This window comes from Cynocephalus volans, chromosome 7 (genome assembly GCF_027409185.1).
Source record: "Cynocephalus volans isolate mCynVol1 chromosome 7, mCynVol1.pri, whole genome shotgun sequence".
In the NCBI taxonomy this organism is placed as follows: Eukaryota; Metazoa; Chordata; class Mammalia; order Dermoptera; family Cynocephalidae; genus Cynocephalus; species Cynocephalus volans.
Genome location: NC_084466.1, coordinates 68,419,921 through 68,439,182, shown reverse-complemented (window position 1 = coordinate 68,439,182; position 19,262 = coordinate 68,419,921). Strand labels below are relative to the sequence as shown.

General features: G+C 40.5%; 1 protein-coding gene across 6 annotated transcripts in view; it reads right to left on the bottom strand.

The window, feature by feature from the left end:
• The window catches only part of RNASEH2B (ribonuclease H2 subunit B), a 69,328-nt gene extending 53,616 nt beyond the window's left edge, over nt 1-15,712 (bottom strand). For all 6 annotated transcript variants that reach the window (XM_063102572.1, XM_063102577.1, XM_063102573.1 and 3 more), the window contains exon 1: nt 15,375-15,712. In XM_063102572.1, coding sequence (XP_062958642.1) covers nt 15,375-15,438 — 64 coding nt within the window. In that variant the 5' untranslated portion in view covers nt 15,439-15,712. The remainder of the gene's footprint in view (nt 1-15,374) is intronic.
• Nucleotides 15,713-19,262: the final 3,550 nt, after the last annotated feature.

The following is a 19,262-nucleotide window of genomic DNA, read 5'->3' as shown; positions in this document are numbered from 1 at the left end:
CCTCACATCGTGCAGACAAAACAACTTGCTGTTGGACTGAATCTTTCAACACAGAATTCCAAGTGAGATATTATAATAAGATTGTTTTACCTCTCTTTACTATAGGTTGCATTTAAAAACTGGTCTCTCCTATCCTACTTCACTTATTCATTTATCAACTATTGTCTAGCAAAAATAGACCCAGCCCTGCCCATATGGAGCTTATGGAAGCTCCATGAAAGAGACAGATATTAAACTAAATAACCATACACACAAATGTAAATTGCTAATGCAACAATTGCTAAGAAGAAGAAATACATGGAATATGAAACTTTATAATAGAAGATATAACACGGATGACAAGGTCTGTCAAGGCTTCCTGTGTCTAGCATTGATTAAGTTCTCTTTGATTGCTAAAGAGTCATTATCAAGAATATGCACTAATGGATTAGGAGATATATCAAGAAATACATCTATCTCTTCTTGAATCAGTTTGGTAGTTTCTTTCTAAGTAGTAACACTCCCTCTTTCATTCCTGATTTTATAATTTGAGTCTTCTTTTTTCTTTGTCAGTCTAGCTAAAGATTTGTCAATTTTGTTGATCTCTTCAAAAGAGCCAACTTTGGTTTTGTTGATTTTTCTGTTGTTTTTGTTGTTTTTCTGTTCTCTATTCCTGCTCTAATCTTAATTTCCTCCTTCTGCTTCCTTTGGGTTTAGTTTGCTCTTCTTTTTCTAGTTTCTTAAGGTGGAAGATTAGGCTACTAATTTGAGATCTTCCTACTTTTTCAATATAGGCATGTACAGCTATATATTTTGCTCTAAACACTGTATTACCTGTATCCCATAAGTTTCAATATGGTGTGTTTTATTGTCATTCATTTCCAAGTATTTTCTAGTTTCCTTTATGATTTCTTCTGTGACCCATTGGTTTTTTAGCAGTGTGTTGTTTAATTTTCACGTTTGTGAATTCCCCATATTTCCTTCTATACTTGCCTTCTATGTTCATTTCACTGTTTTTGAAGAAGATGTTTTTCATATTTCTGATCCTTTAAAATTTTTATGTTTGTTTATGCCCAATCATAAAGTCTGTTCTGGAGAACGTTTCATGTTTGTTTGAGAAAAATCTATATTCCAATGTTGAGTGAAATGTTTCATAGATGTTTATTAGGTCTAGTTGGTTTATAGAATTGGTCAAGTTTTCTACTTCCTTGGCAATCTTCTTCCTAGTTGTTTTATCCATTAGTGAAAGTGGGTTATTGAAATTTCCAACTACTATTGTTCAATTGTCTATATCTCCCTTCAGTTCTGTCAAATTTGGGTACATGTATTTTTAGGCTCTGTCTTTAGGTGCATATATGTTTACAATAGTTACATCTTCCTGAAAGACTATTATCAAAAAATATCCCTCTGTGTCCAGTAACACTTTTTTGTCTTAAAGCCTCTTTCATCATATATTACTATAGCCACTCCAGCTCTCCTCTGGTTACTGTTTATATATCTTTTCCCATCCTTTTACTTTCAACCTATTTGTGTCTTTGAATCTAAAGTGTGTATTTTGTAGATAGCATGTAGTTGTCTCATGGGTTTTTTCCCCCTCCATTCTGCCAATCTCTGCCTTTTAATAGGAGTGTTTAATGCATTTACATTTAAGATAATTACTTATAAGGTAGGATTTCCATCTGCCATTTAGCTGTGTTTTCTATGTCATATATCTTTATTCCTCTATTACTGCCTTCTTTTGTGTTAAATCAATATTTTCTAGGGCACCATTTTAATTTCCTTGATGTTTCTTTTACTTTATTTTGGGGGGAGTTATTTTCTTAGTGGTTGTTCTGGAAATTACAATTAGCATCTTAACTTACAACAATATAGTTTACGTTAATACAAACTTAGTTTCAATAGTACTTAGAAATTTTTCTGCAATATATGCCTCTTCTTCCCTATTCCTTTGTGCTATTATCATACAAATTATATCGTATACATTATAAGGACATTAACACAGTTTTATAATTTTGTCTTGTGTAATTGTCTATCAGATACAGAGTTACAAACAAAAATACATCTGTACCATCTTTTACATTTGTAGGTGTATTTATCTTTACCAGTATTCTTCATCCTTCATGTGGATTCAAGTTACTGTCTAGTGTCTTTTCCTTTTAACCTAAAGGACTCCCTTTATGATTTTTGTGGAACAGGTCTGCTAGTAAGGAATTCTCAGTTCTTAGGGGACTGTCAATTTCTTTCTCATTTTTTGAGTAATTCTGATAGATACAGAATTCTTTGTTGAAAGTCCTTTTCTAGCAGCACCTTGAATATGTCATCCTGCTTACTTCTGGCATCCACGGTTTCTGATGAGAAGTCAGCTGTTAATTTTATTGAAGGTCTCTTTTACTTGATGAGTCATTTTTCTCTCAGTGCTTTCAAGATTCTCTCTTTGTCTTTGGCTTTTGACAGTTTGACTGTGATGCATGCAGGCATAGATCTTCTTGAGATTATCCTGTTTGGAGTTTGTTGCACTCTTTAGATATGTAGATTAATGTTTTCAAAAAATCAAATTTGGGAAGTACTTGGCCATTAATTCTTCAAATATTCCTTTTTCTCCTCTTTCTCCTCTGGAACTTTCAACATGCATATATTGGTATATTTATGATGTCCTGCAGATCTCTGAGACTATGTTGTTTTTTGTTTTTGTTTTTTTTCCTTTTCCTCAGCCTGGATAATCTTGATTGACCTATCTTCAAGTGTTCTGATTATTTCGTCTGCCAGCTCAAATATGAGTCCACTAGTGAATTTTTCATTTCAATCATTGTATTTGTCAGCCCCAGAATTTATATATACTTGTTCAATTCCTATCTTTATTAACATTTTGTATTTGATGCAACTTCATTGGACAGACTTTCTTCCCGTTTGTTAGAAATGGTTTGCTTTGGTTCTTTGACTAAATTAATAATAGCTGGTTAAAATTTTTGTAGAATAAATCCAACATCTCAGCCCCCTCAGGGACAATTTCAATTGACTACTTTTTCCCACTATGCAGAGTTCTATACTTTCCTGTTTGTGTGTGTGCTTTATACTTTTTTCCTTTTTGAAAACTGGGCACTTTAAATTATATATTAATAAACGTGTTAATTCTGGAAATCAGACTCCCCAGGATTTGTTGTTGTTGTTGTTTGTTGCTGTCATTGTAGTTGTTACTATTTGTTTAGTGACTCTCTTGGACTAACTCTTTAAAGTCTGCATTCCCTTAGTGTGCAGACACTGATGCTTTGGTTCACTTAGTTTAGTGGTTAGCAAAATCTTTGAAGTGATAAGTCTCTCAACCTTTGCTAAAGGGTTGTGCATGTGTGTTGGGACATGCCTTCAACAGTCAAGCTCTTTAAGCTTCTGCCTTAAGTTTTATCTACTGCTTTCCCAGGGCCTCAAGATCGAACAGAGGTGAGAGATTGAGGCCCTCTCACTTCTTTTCTGGGCATGCACACAACCCTGCATATGTGCACAGCCTTCTAATTCCCTAGGAATATGTCAGAGTTTTTCAAAGTCTCTATGGACATCTTCTCCATATCTTCCCTTTAAGTTTTTGGCTAGGTTTTTACTCGCCCAGCCCGTATTGACCCCTCAGAAGATGAAATGTTAAACAACTGCCATTGATTGTTTTTGACAAACGCACTGGGGATAGGGCTTTTTCCACAGAGCAAGCTCTGAGCTCCAAGTCAGGTCAAATAGCAACAATGCCCTGCAAATGGGACTTTCCAGGGAGCTGTGAGATGGGTCAAATAGGGACAATGCTCTGAGAATGAGACTTTTTGAGGAGCTTCAAACCAGACTTGTCCTGTCCAGCAGTAGCAAGGCCTCTGGTTTTCACAAGTACCATGTTTGCAAGACTACTGGCTTTCAAGGCGACTGCAGACGTAAGAAGAGGAAAATGGGAGTAGTTCAAGTTACAATGCCACAAACCCTGCTGTTCCTAATAATATTCAGCAGTTTTTCTTGAATAAACAGTCCTCAGACTGTTGGAAGCCTTTAGCTAACTTCAAGAGTTCTGAAAAAAGTTGATTTTGACCATCTTTGCCAGTGTTTTCATTGCCTTTATGGAGGGTTGGATTTACCCTCACTGTACAACGAAAGCTTACGATGAATAAAAGAATTCATAGTACCATAATATCTCTGATAAATTCCTTAGTCTATACCTGGTATTAGGCACACAGAATTACTTACGACTATAAATTAAAGGCTCTATCAAAGTTAAAGAGTTTTCATTTGAATTTGGAAAACCTGCGGTTATCCCATGGCTCCTCTGCCACCAGGTTTGGAAGCTCCATCCTTTTTCTAACTTCTAGTCTCTTTTACCAGCATCTAGCACAGGTGGAGAATAGCTAAATTGAGAAAAGAGAAGAAATTCTGCTTTTAGAGTACTGGGAATGAATCAGAAATGTAAAAGAGGGAGAGAAGGGTCACATCTATAAACCTATTTTTAACCGATGTCTATTTCTTCAATGATGTCCGCATAGAGAGGACACTGGATCTGCAGTCAGACAGGTCAATATTCCAATCCCAGCTCATCTTACTGAGCAGTGTGACCTTACGCAAGATACTCAACTTCTCTGTGCCTCAGTTGTTTCACCTATAAAATGGACATAATAATTATTTTACAGGTTTTTGTGAGACAGCAATGAAATGTATGTGAAAGTGCCTAGAACATGTAATAAGCACTCAACTGAGAATCAGTTTCCCTTCCCTCAACTACATGAAAAAGTCAAGAACATGCAGGGAATAATAAGATAAAAATATAAAAGTCACAAATTCTAAGCACAGAGTTATCTAAGTACCTAACAATTAGCTTTTCAAGAAAAGATTAAACTAGAACCAGTGTATCTTGTTTTAAAAAACCAGAACACAAAGCATTCTATGTGTAAAAATCAAGATAATGTATATAGTAAAAATGTATATGGTAAAAAAACAGGGTTTCTGGCACATGGAATGTACTCAATAAATGTGACATGAATGTGTTGTTCAATTTTAGAAAAAGCTCAATAAGAAATTATAAAAGCAAGTTTTGATACTTAAAAGAACAGACTTCATTTATCTAGAAAATTTACTCTTGTGAAACATCTTCTTCCAAAACTATGCTGAAAAACAAGACTTCACACTCTTATTTCCAAAAGAGTACGCTATACACATTCTCTTTTTGACTCCTTCTCTTACATAAGAGATGACATAAACCATGCTGGCTAACACAGTATTTTTACAAAAACAGAAAAAATTCAGACAAATAAGAACCAGGTATCAGTTTTTCTGGCCATTTCAGGTTTAATTATATGTTAAACTTCCCAATTATGTGCAGCCCTGCCACTCTGGTTCCTTCTAACTGATTCCACAGCAGTTTTCTTGCAGTCTCTATGTTCTCTGTAAAGATCCAATTGTATGTCCCACTGGTCATCATTAACTCTGGCAGCAAATCTTCCATCTGTTTACCATCCCGATCTAAATACCTGAACAGAAAAGGAAACCAATTGCTACATTCCTGACATTCGGACTTTAAAGAAAACATATCAGTCACAAAAAGACAACTGTGTCCAATGAATGTAAAATAAAAAATAACAAGTAACATGTATTAGCCATTTACTATCTACCAGGCACTGTTTAAGTCCTTTATGGAGATTACATAATACAATACTCATAACATCTCTGTGAGGTAAGTAGTATATTAATTTCCACTTTTTTGAATGAAAAACTTGCCCAAAGGTCATGGGGCTAGTCAACTGTAGAGCCAGGATTTAAACTCAGGCAAGTATTATCCCAGAGCCAACGTTTTAAACTATGATACTACCAAGAAACTCTTAGTCTTAAGTCCTGCACTTCTTAACTAAAACAAACACAGACTGAAGTTTGGAAGCACAATAATTATCTTGACGTGACTGCTCTCCTATGATACAAATTTGTCTCAGACTTATCTGTCCCCCTCCTGTCCTATCCTCCTCAGCCTTAAGAACCAGAAGGGTCATCTAATCAGCTGCCCCCACTCCAGCCCAGCCAGTAGACTGCACTGCCAGGGAGCAGCAGAAGGCAGAGGAAGGATGGGGAGCTGGGAAAGCTGAAAAGAAAAAAGGGCAGGATTGAAAATTGCAAAAAAGGAGAATGAGAGAAATTTGCTGTGGGATATAAGAAACATAATGATAAAAACAGTTAAAGTCAAGCTTGACATGGCCGGAAAAAAACACTGATCTTCCTATTAGGGATTACAATATTCTATACATAGCTGCGTGCACCCTGTTATCTGTAACATTTTAATGCTTAAAAATTAGGATACACAGCCTGTATCAATGCATAGACTTAAACATTCTGTAATTTTGGACTTAGTCATGAAGTACTGTGCAAGCCAAAATGGTACATTATTTTTCATCTACTGACTATATACTATGGGTTGTTGTATAGTTGATATGAACTTATTTATCAACCAGTTTTTTAAAAGTTGGCAGCTCTTTCCTATCCCTCTCTTGGTTAAGACAAGCTTCTTCACATCATTTAAAGTTCAAAGACATAAGACAGGAGAGAAAGCCACCTTTTTGCCAAGTGTACTTATGACTTGGAAGCAACGGACATTTATTCATGACCCTGTCTGATTTTTGGCTCATAAGAGATAAGCTCTGAGAAACACACATCCACTGTTACATAGAGAAGAAAGTACAGACATCAAAGCACCATTCACTTTATTTTTAGATAACATATCAAGGCTATTCAGGTTTCTTAGGAAAAACCACGGGGGGGGGGGGGAAGATGATGAGATTATCATTCTCATACTCATGCAATACTATGTCCTAAATAAGTTATGGTTGATTTTCTTTAGACTTCAACCATTAGAATATATTCAGACCCCCTGGTACACTCCTGCCTGGTCACCAGAGATACCCTCTTGGAAATGCTTTGCTAGGACACAAACACAATGCATTCAAGACAAATCAGCATAAATTCCAAGTTATTTGCAGCTTCCAGGAATGCAAATTTCAGTAATAACTATATACCTTCCTTTCTCAAGATGTTAGCACCACCATCAAGAAGACCTGGGTCATTTTCCTGGCTCTGAAGCTCTCTGTTTCTTCAAAGACTACAGGAGGAATACCAAGAAGGTCAGAGAGAGACATACACTAGGAAAAGGTTTCCAAGTAATGAGTTCCTGTAAGTCTAACTTTCTTTGAGGCTTGGAGAGAAAAATAAAAAATAAAAACAGACCTCCAAGACCATACAAGACAAAATCTCCATTCTTTCAGGGCTGTCCCTATCAACAACCATGTTTGTAGGAGTGACCTGTATACTGGAGAAGAAGCTGGTGGAAATTTCCAGTTTCCTAGCCAACTCAGAGCCACAATGACCAGCAACATATAGAGATGAAGCTTGAAATATCTGGAAAGCAGCAAAATTCTGGAGCAGTAGAAAGGACAAACCTGATTGGGGTGTCTGGTAGCAACCAGGGCTGGCTCCAGGAGAGGAAGTGGCTGGTCCTCAGTCATCAAACTGAGAGCAGAGGGAACCCCAGCCCTTCCTGGTCCTCTTGTCTCTCCCACAGCAGCAAGATATCACCACTCAGTCAGGAGAATGGCCTTTAGGGAATAGTCGGGGTCCTGGAGAAAGACTCGAGAGAGCCAGTGGTCTTTGCCACTGAATTTCTTTCACTTGTTGGATAGATGATTTGACTTCTCTGAGTTTTGGTTTCCTGATGTATACAATGGTGATAATAAATCTTGCCTTAACTGCTTTCCAAGAACATTGTGAGGGTAAAATACAATAACATACATGAAAGTATACTGCAAAGTATCAGAGCTAGAAGATACAGGGCTAGGAAATGGGCTTCCTAAAAATTATATAAACCTTGGGTTAAGGAAAGCAAGTATAAATTACAGCCAGAATCTAATTTTCTATACAAATACAACTCTGCCTTATCTACATACAAGCCAGTCAAAGAGACCACAAATAACAGAAACTCCTGAAGTTGGACTTAGGCAGGCCAAGTCACCTGTAGCTAAGGCTTCAGGCCAGAGCTGAGTCCCACTGATAAATGATCATAGTAGCTGTTTCTTCTGCTCTCTATCCTGTACCCTTTCCTTCTTCCAGAGAAGCACTCCTTACCCTCAAGTACCCCCTTTGTTCTCGTCTCTCACCTTGTGCTTATAGTGGAGCCTGTTCTCCCTGGCTACGGCCAAGAGGCTGTGGAGGGTAGGGCTGCATGTGACCACAGGGGGGCCAGTCAGAAGGCTGTCTTGAAAAGTTTCAAACTGGAACTAAGAGAAGAGGAGAGACCCATCCCAGCAGACACCAGGAGATCTGAGGCTCGGGTACAGTGTGCAGCCTGTTTTCCACTAAGTGGAGGAAGTTGGTTTGAGAAGAGGAAGTTAACACTCAGAGAGGCAGAAATCCTGGACCTGCTGCTGCTGCTGCAGTACCTTAGTTCCTGATGTCGTTATACCCTCTACCACTCCACCAGCCCTGCCCCCAACACACAGCCAGCCCTTCCTAGGAATACGTGAACCTGCTAAGGAACTCCTAAAGAAGTTTAAGTCAGGTTTTGTAACAGACAACCAGGTGCATTGACCCCATATTGAAAATAGTAATTTCCATACTCAAGCAGACTCATGGACCATTCAAAGTGGCATCCTGTTTCTGGTAAGTACACTAAGGGATGTTTGCAGGGGACTGCGGTTGTCCTCAAAAATTCAACCTGCTCTGAATAGGTTTCAAACACATCCTAGTTTGCCATCGTGTCCATTATGGCTCTGTAAATTTATCTTCACCTCTCTGGTATTTTCAATCTATACTTTCCGCCGTGTGAAGCAATACTTCTTATTTGGTATATTTGTTGGTAAATAAAAAAACTCATAATACCTCTTCAATGCTTAAAGTGTGACATATAAATCCTCTCATCAACTTTGTTCATATTGCTGTGAGTTTATCAAAATTAAGAGAAAAATTCCCAGTCTCCTAGCTCTTTGATAAATCAATTTAACTGTCTTTCTTTAATTCTATGTGGAAGTAAACAATACCATATAGTACTCTTGTGTAAGCCCAATTTCCTTGAGTGTTTTAGTGTTACAGTAATTAAAGAGTAGGAGCAAATAGTGAAATAAAGGCAGAAATAGAAAAATAAGAAAAAACTGAAGAACACTGGAATTCATTTTGTGATACATACAACACAGAAAGACTGAAGAGAAATATCTCCAAATTGTTTCTAGGTGGCAGGATGATGGACAAATTATTTTCTTCTTTATACATTTTTTACATGACTAAAATTTCTATACTGGGTATGTCCTACTATTCTAACAATAAAAAGTTATTTAAAAAAAACACTGGGAGGTGCTGAGCCCGTGGCGCACTCGGGAGAGTGCGGCGCTGGGAGTGCAGCGACGCTCCCGCCACGGGTTTGGATCCTATATAGGAATGGCCGGTGCACTCACTGGCTGAGTGCCGGTTATGAAAAAGACAAAAAAAAAAAAAAAAAAAGCACTGGGAGAAAAATGTGCAAAACTGGTCAAAAACTAAGATTAAAAGGGCAAAAAAAAAAAAAATTAAATAAAAATAAAAGTTTAAAAACAAAAAGGTAAAGGTGGCTGATCATGGCAGAGAGCCTTACCAAATGTCATTGGGACTTAGGTCTTCATAGGAGTCGGCTGTGGCTGGAGAGACCTCAGCCAGCCTACAGCCTAACTGTTTCAGGGGCAGGTAAGAAACAGACACCAGAACATGCAGATCTGAATCCCTGACATGCCCTTTTACTACATGGCCCATTTCACTTTAGTGAAATCATCCCTAAAAAAGAAAGTCACAAAAGAAGCTCTGAACAAAAGTCCAATAGTACTAAGTGTCATTCTCCGCTTTTCAGAGGCACAGAGAAAGGTTGTGCTCTGAAGTTGAAGACCGAATACCCACCACTGAGAAGCTAACAGCTACTCAGGAAGAACATGTCTGGATTCTCCCTAGATTTTGGCACGTATTAAGAGTTCAATACATATTTATATAAAAATGATAATGAAATGATAATCATGGTGAAATGTGTAGGTAGTAGAAGAGGTACCACTAATGTGGGCACTAACAGGCGGACCATCCCAGTGGGAATGCTTCCTGCTGGAGGTGACACCTGAGCTGGGTTTAAAGGATACCAAGAATTTGCCAGGCAGAGAAAGTGGAGAAGAGCAGGCAGGGTTCCAGGGAGGCATGAAGTCATGGGTGTTCAGAGAAAGAGAAGTTATTCTAGAGAAAATGGTTTAGCCATGTGGAAGACAAAGGTGACCGAGCTCTGAAGAAAGGGTGGAACTGGAAAGAAGTGGAAGGGAAGGAAAAAGGACAGTGTAAGCAAAGACACTGCAGGAAGAAATGGAATGTGAGACATTTATTCTTTCAGTAAATATTTATTGAGTACCTACTCTGTCCCAAACCTGGGGCTAAGAGCTTGGGGTGCACGAGAGCTTATGTGTAACTTGAACCACGAACAACCCCATGGCACTGTTCTCCCCACTGTAGAGATGAGGAAATTGAGCCTTTACAGTGAGGAAGCGATTTGTCCAAGGACACAAAGCTAATAAATAGCATAAATCTAGCTTCTAAGTGTGTTTTATTATAGCTAGAGCATTGACCAAGTTGTTTGTTTTTTTAATATCATCGTTAAAGCTCAGAGGATGTGGGAGAACCCATGCAGTCCCTGGTCTGCTATTCAAATAAAAAATTATGAACACTGCTTACTTTGCTGGATTTTTTTTTTTTCTTTTGTGCTGGAGGATAAATATGTGGGAGTCATGAGTTCTTACTTATAAACAGCCCAGGTCTTTTTGGAACAATTACTAAGAGGACAAGATCAGTGGAAACAGCATGATTACACCAACCAACTGGCAACTGATTAAGTCCATCCACTTCAGAACGTGCTCAGATAGCAAGGGAAGCAGATCCAGTGGCCATCTGAGAAAGGTCAGTCAGCTCCCACCAAAAAGCATTTCATAAGACAAAGCCAGACTCAGGATTCGTGTGGAAAATGTTAAACCTGCTCCATGCTGGAAAACTCTGAGACTTCTCCATTGCTGACTGCCTGCAGGAGACTGTTCAGTAAATGACACATCTTCCACGAAGCTGAGCTTGATTGCTCAGAGGGTGTGGAAAATCAACACTTGAGTGGCCAGGTTCTCTAGCACTTGCCAAGTGAAGCACAACTTCCTCCCATCTGAACAGGCTTTTCTGAAACCAAGGAAACTTTTGGCCCACGAGGTATATTTCTAAACACAAACATGCACACAGTTTTGACAAAGAACAAAAAACCTGCTTAAATTTTGCTTCTGAGATTAACCATGTGCCGTTAGGTAAAGGAGGAAAACAGGCTTTTTTGTTTGTTTGTTTTTGTTTTTTAGGGTCACTGAAAAGTCAATTAGGTTTATAGTAATTCATTCTTTGACCTACACTTTAAACTTTACTTTTTTTCCCCCAAATAAGTCATTTCTTTTGGACTTATAAAAAGCTACAAGATTATAAACAGAAATAACAACATAATATAAATGTTCTCCATCATTAAATAGGAAATTTAGTTTTTCTTTTTAGATTTGATTTTTTTTTTAATCCTTTAGTTAGAACATGGTACTAAAGTATAAATTCATACCATGCTTTCACAGCTGTTTTTGCATTCCATTTGGACAGGCAACTCTAATATGATTATTTATGATTATCATGATGCCTCACATAAAAAGCTGTTATGTATTTGAAAGGTCTAAGGGAGGCAGGCCTGAGATTCTTATTTCCTATAAAGCAACCCATCCTCTACCCCCAAGAAACTGGCCATGTCTTATGCTATCTGTGGAGAAATAACAAATACAACCTTTCCTGAAATATTTTTTAACATGTATTTTCATGAAATAAAAGGGGGATGATTTTATTGCAAAACTTGTCTTTAATTGAAGATTTGATCTGAAATGCAGTTTGATTTGGGGATTTCCTAATCAGGGAGTTGATTAAGGAATGTTTTAATCAGTCTAAGCAGACTCAAATCAGATTTGGGTTTTTTTAACGGTCCTGAAATCATTTCTGTTCTACTTTTTTTTCGTCATCCAACATTACAGTTTCACGATGTTTTAACATCTCTTTGGAGATGAACCCTGTTACGGTTCAGTCCCAACAGCACTAAATGCAATCTTCTATCTATTATATACTGAGTGAAACAGCTGACTGCTCATACCCACGTCCATCCCAACTTAGTAGAACTAACAAGTATACCAAACCTGGACTAGAGAAAAATATTAAAAATATGACTCAAACATTTACTTTTAGGACAGCAAAGAGGGATGGAAACTTTTACCATTTTCCAAAAAGTAAAGATGTTAATGGCCTCTTATAACTAAAACTACAAATAGGTGAGTACACACAGGCCATTTTAGGGAAACATTTAAGACCATCCCATGCTAAAAGAAATGCTTACCTTGCTGAAATGGGAAGCAGTTCCGTCTCTACCTGCCTAGGAAAACCAAAATCCTAAATCTGAATACCTCACACACATCCCTTCCAAGTTCCAGCTTTTGTTTATGTGGGATATTCGGCTTCTCCAAACAAATTGAAAACTAGAGGCAAAGAGACCTAAGTCGAACTTTTAAGTATATCCTTCAAGACATAACACAGTGCTGTGGTAAGCAACTTGATAAATAATACGAACTAAATGTTGGGAAAACGTATCATCACAAGGTTAGGTGGCTTTACATCTGTCTCATGGATAAATCCCTTTAGAGTGCTTTTGGCCTGTTGGTTAATGTGCTCACTTTTCAGTACACAGATTAAATTCTTTGGATCCTAGAAGTTTTCTAAAATTGAGTACAAACTGCCTCCACCAAATGCTTTTGAAAAATTTTACATAATCTTTGTTTTATTAAAGGTGCAACTTAACTGTAGCTATGGTGCTTATCAACCAAGGGTATATATAGTGTCTTCCTCTCAAATGCAAAACTAACCTGGCTGATTTTCCATCTGCTGGAAAAAACCACAGATACATCTGTGAAGATGGGCCTCACACCCTGCACTTCTATGCACTCCCCTGACCATGTCAATTCTGGCCCACCACAAAGAGAGTTAAACTTGAGGCTGGCCATTCCTATATCCTCATCTAGTTCCCAAGGGCTGGTCCTCAGTGCAGTGGTTCCCAGAGAGAGTCCCCAGACCAGCAGCATCAGCATCAGCTGGGAACCTGTCAGAAATGTACACTCTGGAGCCCTAGGCCAGGACCTACTGAATCAGAACCTTTGGGGAGCCCAGCTCCCCAGGTCTGATGCCCTCAAGTTTGAGAACCATTATTACATTGCAACAGCTATTGGAGTTTGATCCTCAGAGCCTGAAGGTGGCACTAAAGGCCAGCTGGAAGAATTACAAGGGATGGGAGCACAATTCTATCATTCCTAAATTGCGGCCCAGACTCCCCCAATGCATTAAAAGGTCACAGTACATGTCAGCTTTGAACAGGAACTGCACTGAAACTCTTTTCACAACCCAGCAGTAGATATATCAAACCTACAGTTTTCAGGGATGCAATCAATATTTAATTCTTTTGAGGGTTTTTGTTTAATACAATGAGGATACAAACATTTTAAGAATGAAGATGTCAATACTGATTAAATAGAACAGCAAAATTAGAAACTCAAATTACCATTAGCTATCCTGTATGTCTGAATTATAATAATGGACTTGATTCTTAAAGAACGGTTAGAGTTCCTACCCTGAAAATCTAATTGTATTGATGTAACAAAAGTGAGGAGGACTTTTCTAATGAAAAACATGTATAACAGGTAGCCCCTTTGCTAGATTCTGCCAAAACCCTGAATTTTTCATTAGCTATGGTACCATCCAAATATCTTTAGTGAGGATATAGAGCAACGGGAACGGTCATACACTGCTGGTAGGAGTGTAAATGGGTACAACCAGTTCAGAAAACCATTTAGCAGTGTCTACTAAAGCTAAACATACAAGTATCCAGACCAGCCATTCCACTCTGGAGCACATGCTCTTGAGAAACGAGTGCCTATGTCTACCAAAAGCCTTGTAAAAGAATGATCTTAGAAGTGTAATTCATAATAGTTACAAACTGGAAAAAATCCAAAAGTCCATCCACAGGAGAGTTGATAAATACTACGGACATTCACACAATGAAATAGAAACTGCAAGGAAAAATCACACGAACCAGTAAACCAAACCACTGCTGCACATCACGGATGAATCTCACAGACATAATGGTGAGTGAAAGAAGCCAGACACAAAGGGATACACTGTTATCCAAACAGACAAAACTAATCTGTGGTGACAGAGGTCAGCACAGAGGTTACTGGGGATATCTGGCAGCAGGCCTGAGGTTCCACATCCTGGGTGGGGGATGCTACCCGGGTGTACACATATGAAAAGTTCAGTGAGTTGCACACAAAATTTGTACATTGTACTGTGTTTATACCTTTTTATAAAGGGTGGGGGGAGTTAAACGCACAGGCAAGAAACATTCTCAACAGTCATGTAACAATTCTCAATATCCGTCATAAAAATATAGATTCCTAGGAAACCATCTCGGTATCAGAGTATACTTATTGCAAAAATACTCTGCATTTGCTGGGTTATATCTCAAAATTAAATGCAGTGAACAGGGGGTTCGCCTTCTTTCCAATGTTACACCTTCAAGTGTGTTATCTATAAAACAGTCAAACCTTTCTGAGTTGCACTCTCTAGCCCAAACTCCTCTTATTCAACCACTTAACATGTCCCTCCTTGTGTGGCACTGGCTGACCATGGTCCCAAGCCCCCACATGCTCTGATGGCTGATTGGTCTTCATCCACAGAGAGGCTGAAAGGCCCGGCTCCGGCACTCATGTGGTCATTATCTCCCTGAATCGTTTTGAACGGCCCTTGGCTAACCTCGACCCGCATCCAGCTTCCCTCCTACCAGGGCCGCGTTAAGCCAGCGCACAGCCTCCCAGGTCATTTCGTCCCTACTGGCTCCCAGGTTCCCATCTAGCAGGATCCCAGGCGCTGGGCCGGCCGCCGAGGGGGAATGCCAAGTTACGCCCCCAAGCCGAGCAGCGCACCCGACAGCCCGCACCCGCGTGGCTCTGCAGGCGGCCGCCCCTGCCCCTGCCCAGCCACCGATCCCCTGGGGAGAGGAACCGGGGCAACACGCTCGGTCCCTTTCTGCGCTTCCGGGTTTGAACACCGCGGCTAGCTACGCCGTGTGACCGAGATGCAGAGCAGGCGTCCCGGAGAGAAGGCCGTCCCGCGCCCGCGGCGGGGAGCGGGAGCCGCTGGGGTGCGGGCCGGCCAGGGCGAGGCGCACGGACAGCGCGCTCTGGGGCGCCACCCCCGCCGGCCGCTGGGCGCGCTCTGGGCCGGGCCGCGGGGGCGCGCGCGTTTACCTGGAAGCAGGAACACGTGCTGCCGGGTGTGGGCCCCTTCCCCGCAGTCCGCGCCCGCGGCCATGCCGCCCGCCTGCTCCGGGGCGCCGCAGGCCTCAGCCTCTGAGCCCGCCGAAAATGGCGGGAGAAGGAAGTATGCCGGGTGGCGCGGCGCGCTAAGGGACTGGCGGAGCCCGGGAGGCGGCCCGCGGGACGGATTTCGTTTCGTTTCCGGGAGCAGCCTGCTGCTCGTGTTACGTTTTTAAATTTAGCGCCAGGCAAACGCGCCCAGAGCTCTCGCGCCCGGCCTGCGGGCATAGGGAAGGGGCCGCGGCCTCTCCCCTCCGCTTCTCGGCCAGTGATAGGTGTTCACCGCGCGCCGAAGGGCGCCGAGTGACGCGGCGGCGGCGGGCGGGGTCGCCTGGGCGCCGGCGCTCAGTCGCAGCACCCAGCGGCCCTCCCGCGAGCTGGTGGCGCGGCCGAGGGACTCCCGAGTGGGAGAGCGGGCAAGGCTCAGGTCCGCGGACGGGCGGACTCGCTGTCACATCCGTACCTTAACGTAACTCCTACGCGCGGTCCCTGATTCTTGGTGAATGTATCTTGATCATCAGTTGCATTCTGCGTTGGAGTTAATGTCGGGGTGCTGCGTGCGTTGTGAGGCGTAAGGCCTGCCAGCCCGGCTCAAATTGGGCTCAGTCTTCATCCTAAAATGGAGTGCACAGTTTGGGGCTCAAAGTATGAATTTGTTATTTTGAATAATCCTTTGTAATGAGTTAAAAATTAAGACATTTAAAAGTGATGTTTAAAAGTTAGATTCGTGAAGTTTTGGGATTCAAACTTTTAAAAATATTTTAATTGAAAAAAAATGCTTGGAACATGGTTTTAAAAGAAGAAAATAAATATTTTAAACTCTAACGAAAAGTGTGTTTCCCTCCTTCCCCAGATCTTCAGCCCCCCCCCCCTTCCCCCGGGGCAATTACTGTTAACATTTCTTGTTTATTCTACCAAAATATTTTTATGCAAGTACAGGTTCATATGTCTTATTTTTTGCACAAATGGAAGAGTAATATACAGAACTATAGGTACTTTGCTTTTCTTGTTTAATCTTGAGGATGGTTAAATTCAGCAGCACTAGATCTATCTGCCTTCTGAAAAGATGGACTTAAGTCCTGTTTCCCATGGCGATAAACGCAGACGAAGTTGACCGCAGGACACAACTGGTGGAGAAAAGGCCTTTCTAGCTGAGAAGGGGCACCCCAATGCCAATTCTGCGGCAGGCTTCGATCTTCCCCCTCCCACAAAACCTTACTGTAGGAAAAGTCATGGTGTATAGGCCGAAAACCCCAGGCACACTGTAGTTATTCCTAACAGCTACATAAGAAGCATTACCCATAGTTTCCTTGCTCTGCCATTCTTAGCTGTTTTCGTTTTGATTTTTTTCCTGATCCTTTCTAGCCCTTGGCTGTATGAAAATGTGTTTTTATGTGGGCGTTTCCAGGGTATAATGACAATTTTGTCTGCGTTTCTCACCTAGCATTGCCATAAACATGTTTCCCATGGTATCCAGAGCTATCCTTGTCAATGGAGACGTGGTATTTCGCGCTGCTGATCTACCAAAGTTCCTTAACCATCCCCTAGCCTGCAATATTTAGGTTATTTCAAACTGTTATAAATAATGCTACAATATATACTATATACAGACTATGTAGCAGTTTAAAGCAATGAACCAGATGTACAAATAGCAACATGGATGCTTTGTATCAAAATTTAAAAAATTTAGATGCAGGAAATGATTTATAGCAGGGTATCATGTAGGTAAATCAAAAACACACATAAAACAACACTATTTATTTTATAGGAATACATGCATATTTAAGGTCATATATCAAACACATGAAAAAATGAGTGTCTTTAAAATGAAGAGGAATGGAATATGAGATGGATAAAGAATAAGGGACTGGAGAGGTCAAAAGAAGGGCCAAGCTCACATGGGTAATGGTCACTACGTCCTATGAATGACAGTACAATTAACTCTCTGACCCTTCTCTAAACAATTTCCTTTATTTCGCCCACTTCCTTTATTATTATTATTATTATTATTACTGTTATTAAAGTGTCTCCTGAAAGGGGGACCAGCAGTGGTGTGGAGACTGACTCTAGATCCCAATTGTTCTCAGGGTAAATTCTAAGGTACTAAGCTTTGAACACATGGCCCTTGGGATCTGGTCCTTGCTGGACCCTCCAGACAAGTCCCACCACCTCCCTCCCTCCCTGCCCTGTTCACAGTGTGTTTCTGCCCTCTGTCACGCCCAGCACTTGGCATTGTATTCCCAATGCTGAGACCCCCCTGCTCTCCATGAGCCTCATTGCTCTCCCTTCTCTCTCATCCTCCACCAGCACCAGGACGAATTTTACTCATTCATAAGATCTCACTAAGACAATGCTTTCTGCATAGCACCTCTTTTCTGCCTCCTAATGCCCTCCCCAAGAATAAGTGAGATGACTCCAATCTTCCCATTTATTTCCCGAGGCAGTGCAGCTGGTTAATTCCTTGATGCAAGGACAGCATCTAGTAATTGACCACTTCATCCTCAAAAACTAATAATGGCTCTCAGAGGACTAACTGTGCCCAGTACCGCGCCAAACAATTACTTCAGATGATCTCTTTCAGCCCCAACAGCCCTATGGGTAAGTATTATTATGATTACCCACATTTTACAGAGGAAGAACGTAGAGTTCAGAGAGATCAAGTAATTGCCTGTGATGGCACAACCAGCAACTGAGCAGGAATTCCAACCCAGGCCATAGGACTCCAGAGATTGGGCTCTCAACCTCCCTTTTCTCCTTTCCTCCCTAATGTCCCAATGCCTAGGTCAAAGTTGGATGGCATATAATGTGCTCGGCAAATATTTTTTGAGCAATTATTTATGTACATAGATAGGCAGTAATGGTAACAGTCAGTGGCTTGTATTTCCCAAACTGTATAAATAAGAACAAATAAATTACATTCAGTATATCATAAAATATTCCATAAATTAATTTTTATATAGTCTGTATTAGTCACACTAACATGCAAAGGAAAGAACAAGCAGGTTGTTCTCCAAAGAATAAGAAGGGAGTAGCAACCTTAATACCTCTGAGTAGAGAATCAGAGAGACTTTTCTAAATGCCGGAAACAACAGGTGTTCATTTTCTAGCCAAAAAAGAAAAAAAGGAACTGGGTGGGAGAGAGGGGACAGTTCAGTGTCAAATGACACTTAGTAATGCTTAGTGGTGATCAGAGCTGAGAGAGATTGAGCTAAGGGTGGTGGAAGAACATTTTCCCCTTATAGATTATTAAAAACTTAGAAGAATGCTTCTTTCAAAACAAAATGGAAATGGAAATCCACATTCATCATCATTTTTATCAGGAGAAATGGTTGTTATCTTGTTTTTGTCTTGTTACCAAATGCTCATCTAGTGACAACAGAGGAAGCAAAACAGTCCTCAAGCATGAGATGAGGAAAAGAGTCAGCTCTTGAAAGGGTCAACTGTTTAGGAAGGGGACCAACGAATGGTACTGAATCATTCTTTCTAGGGACAATATTCCCTTTATGCTCTCTTATCCAACTCAGCCTAAAATTGAATTGTGCTTGTTGCAAAAGGGGCAGAATGACACCTAGGCACATATACGCTTGTGAGATCTGCCAGTTGTAGAACAAGAATGACTGAAGCTATTGAGAAAGAAAAGGAGCAGTCCCTGAAATCTGGAAACTGGCCTGGTCCTCACAGCTAGACCCTGTGATTTTCCCACTAGACATAAACAATCTCTTAGAATACCAGCCTCTAACAAGACTACTCTGAGATCATGAAAAAATAAAACCAAGCAAGCCCTCTTCACAATTTTGTGTAAGCACAGACAAAAACAAG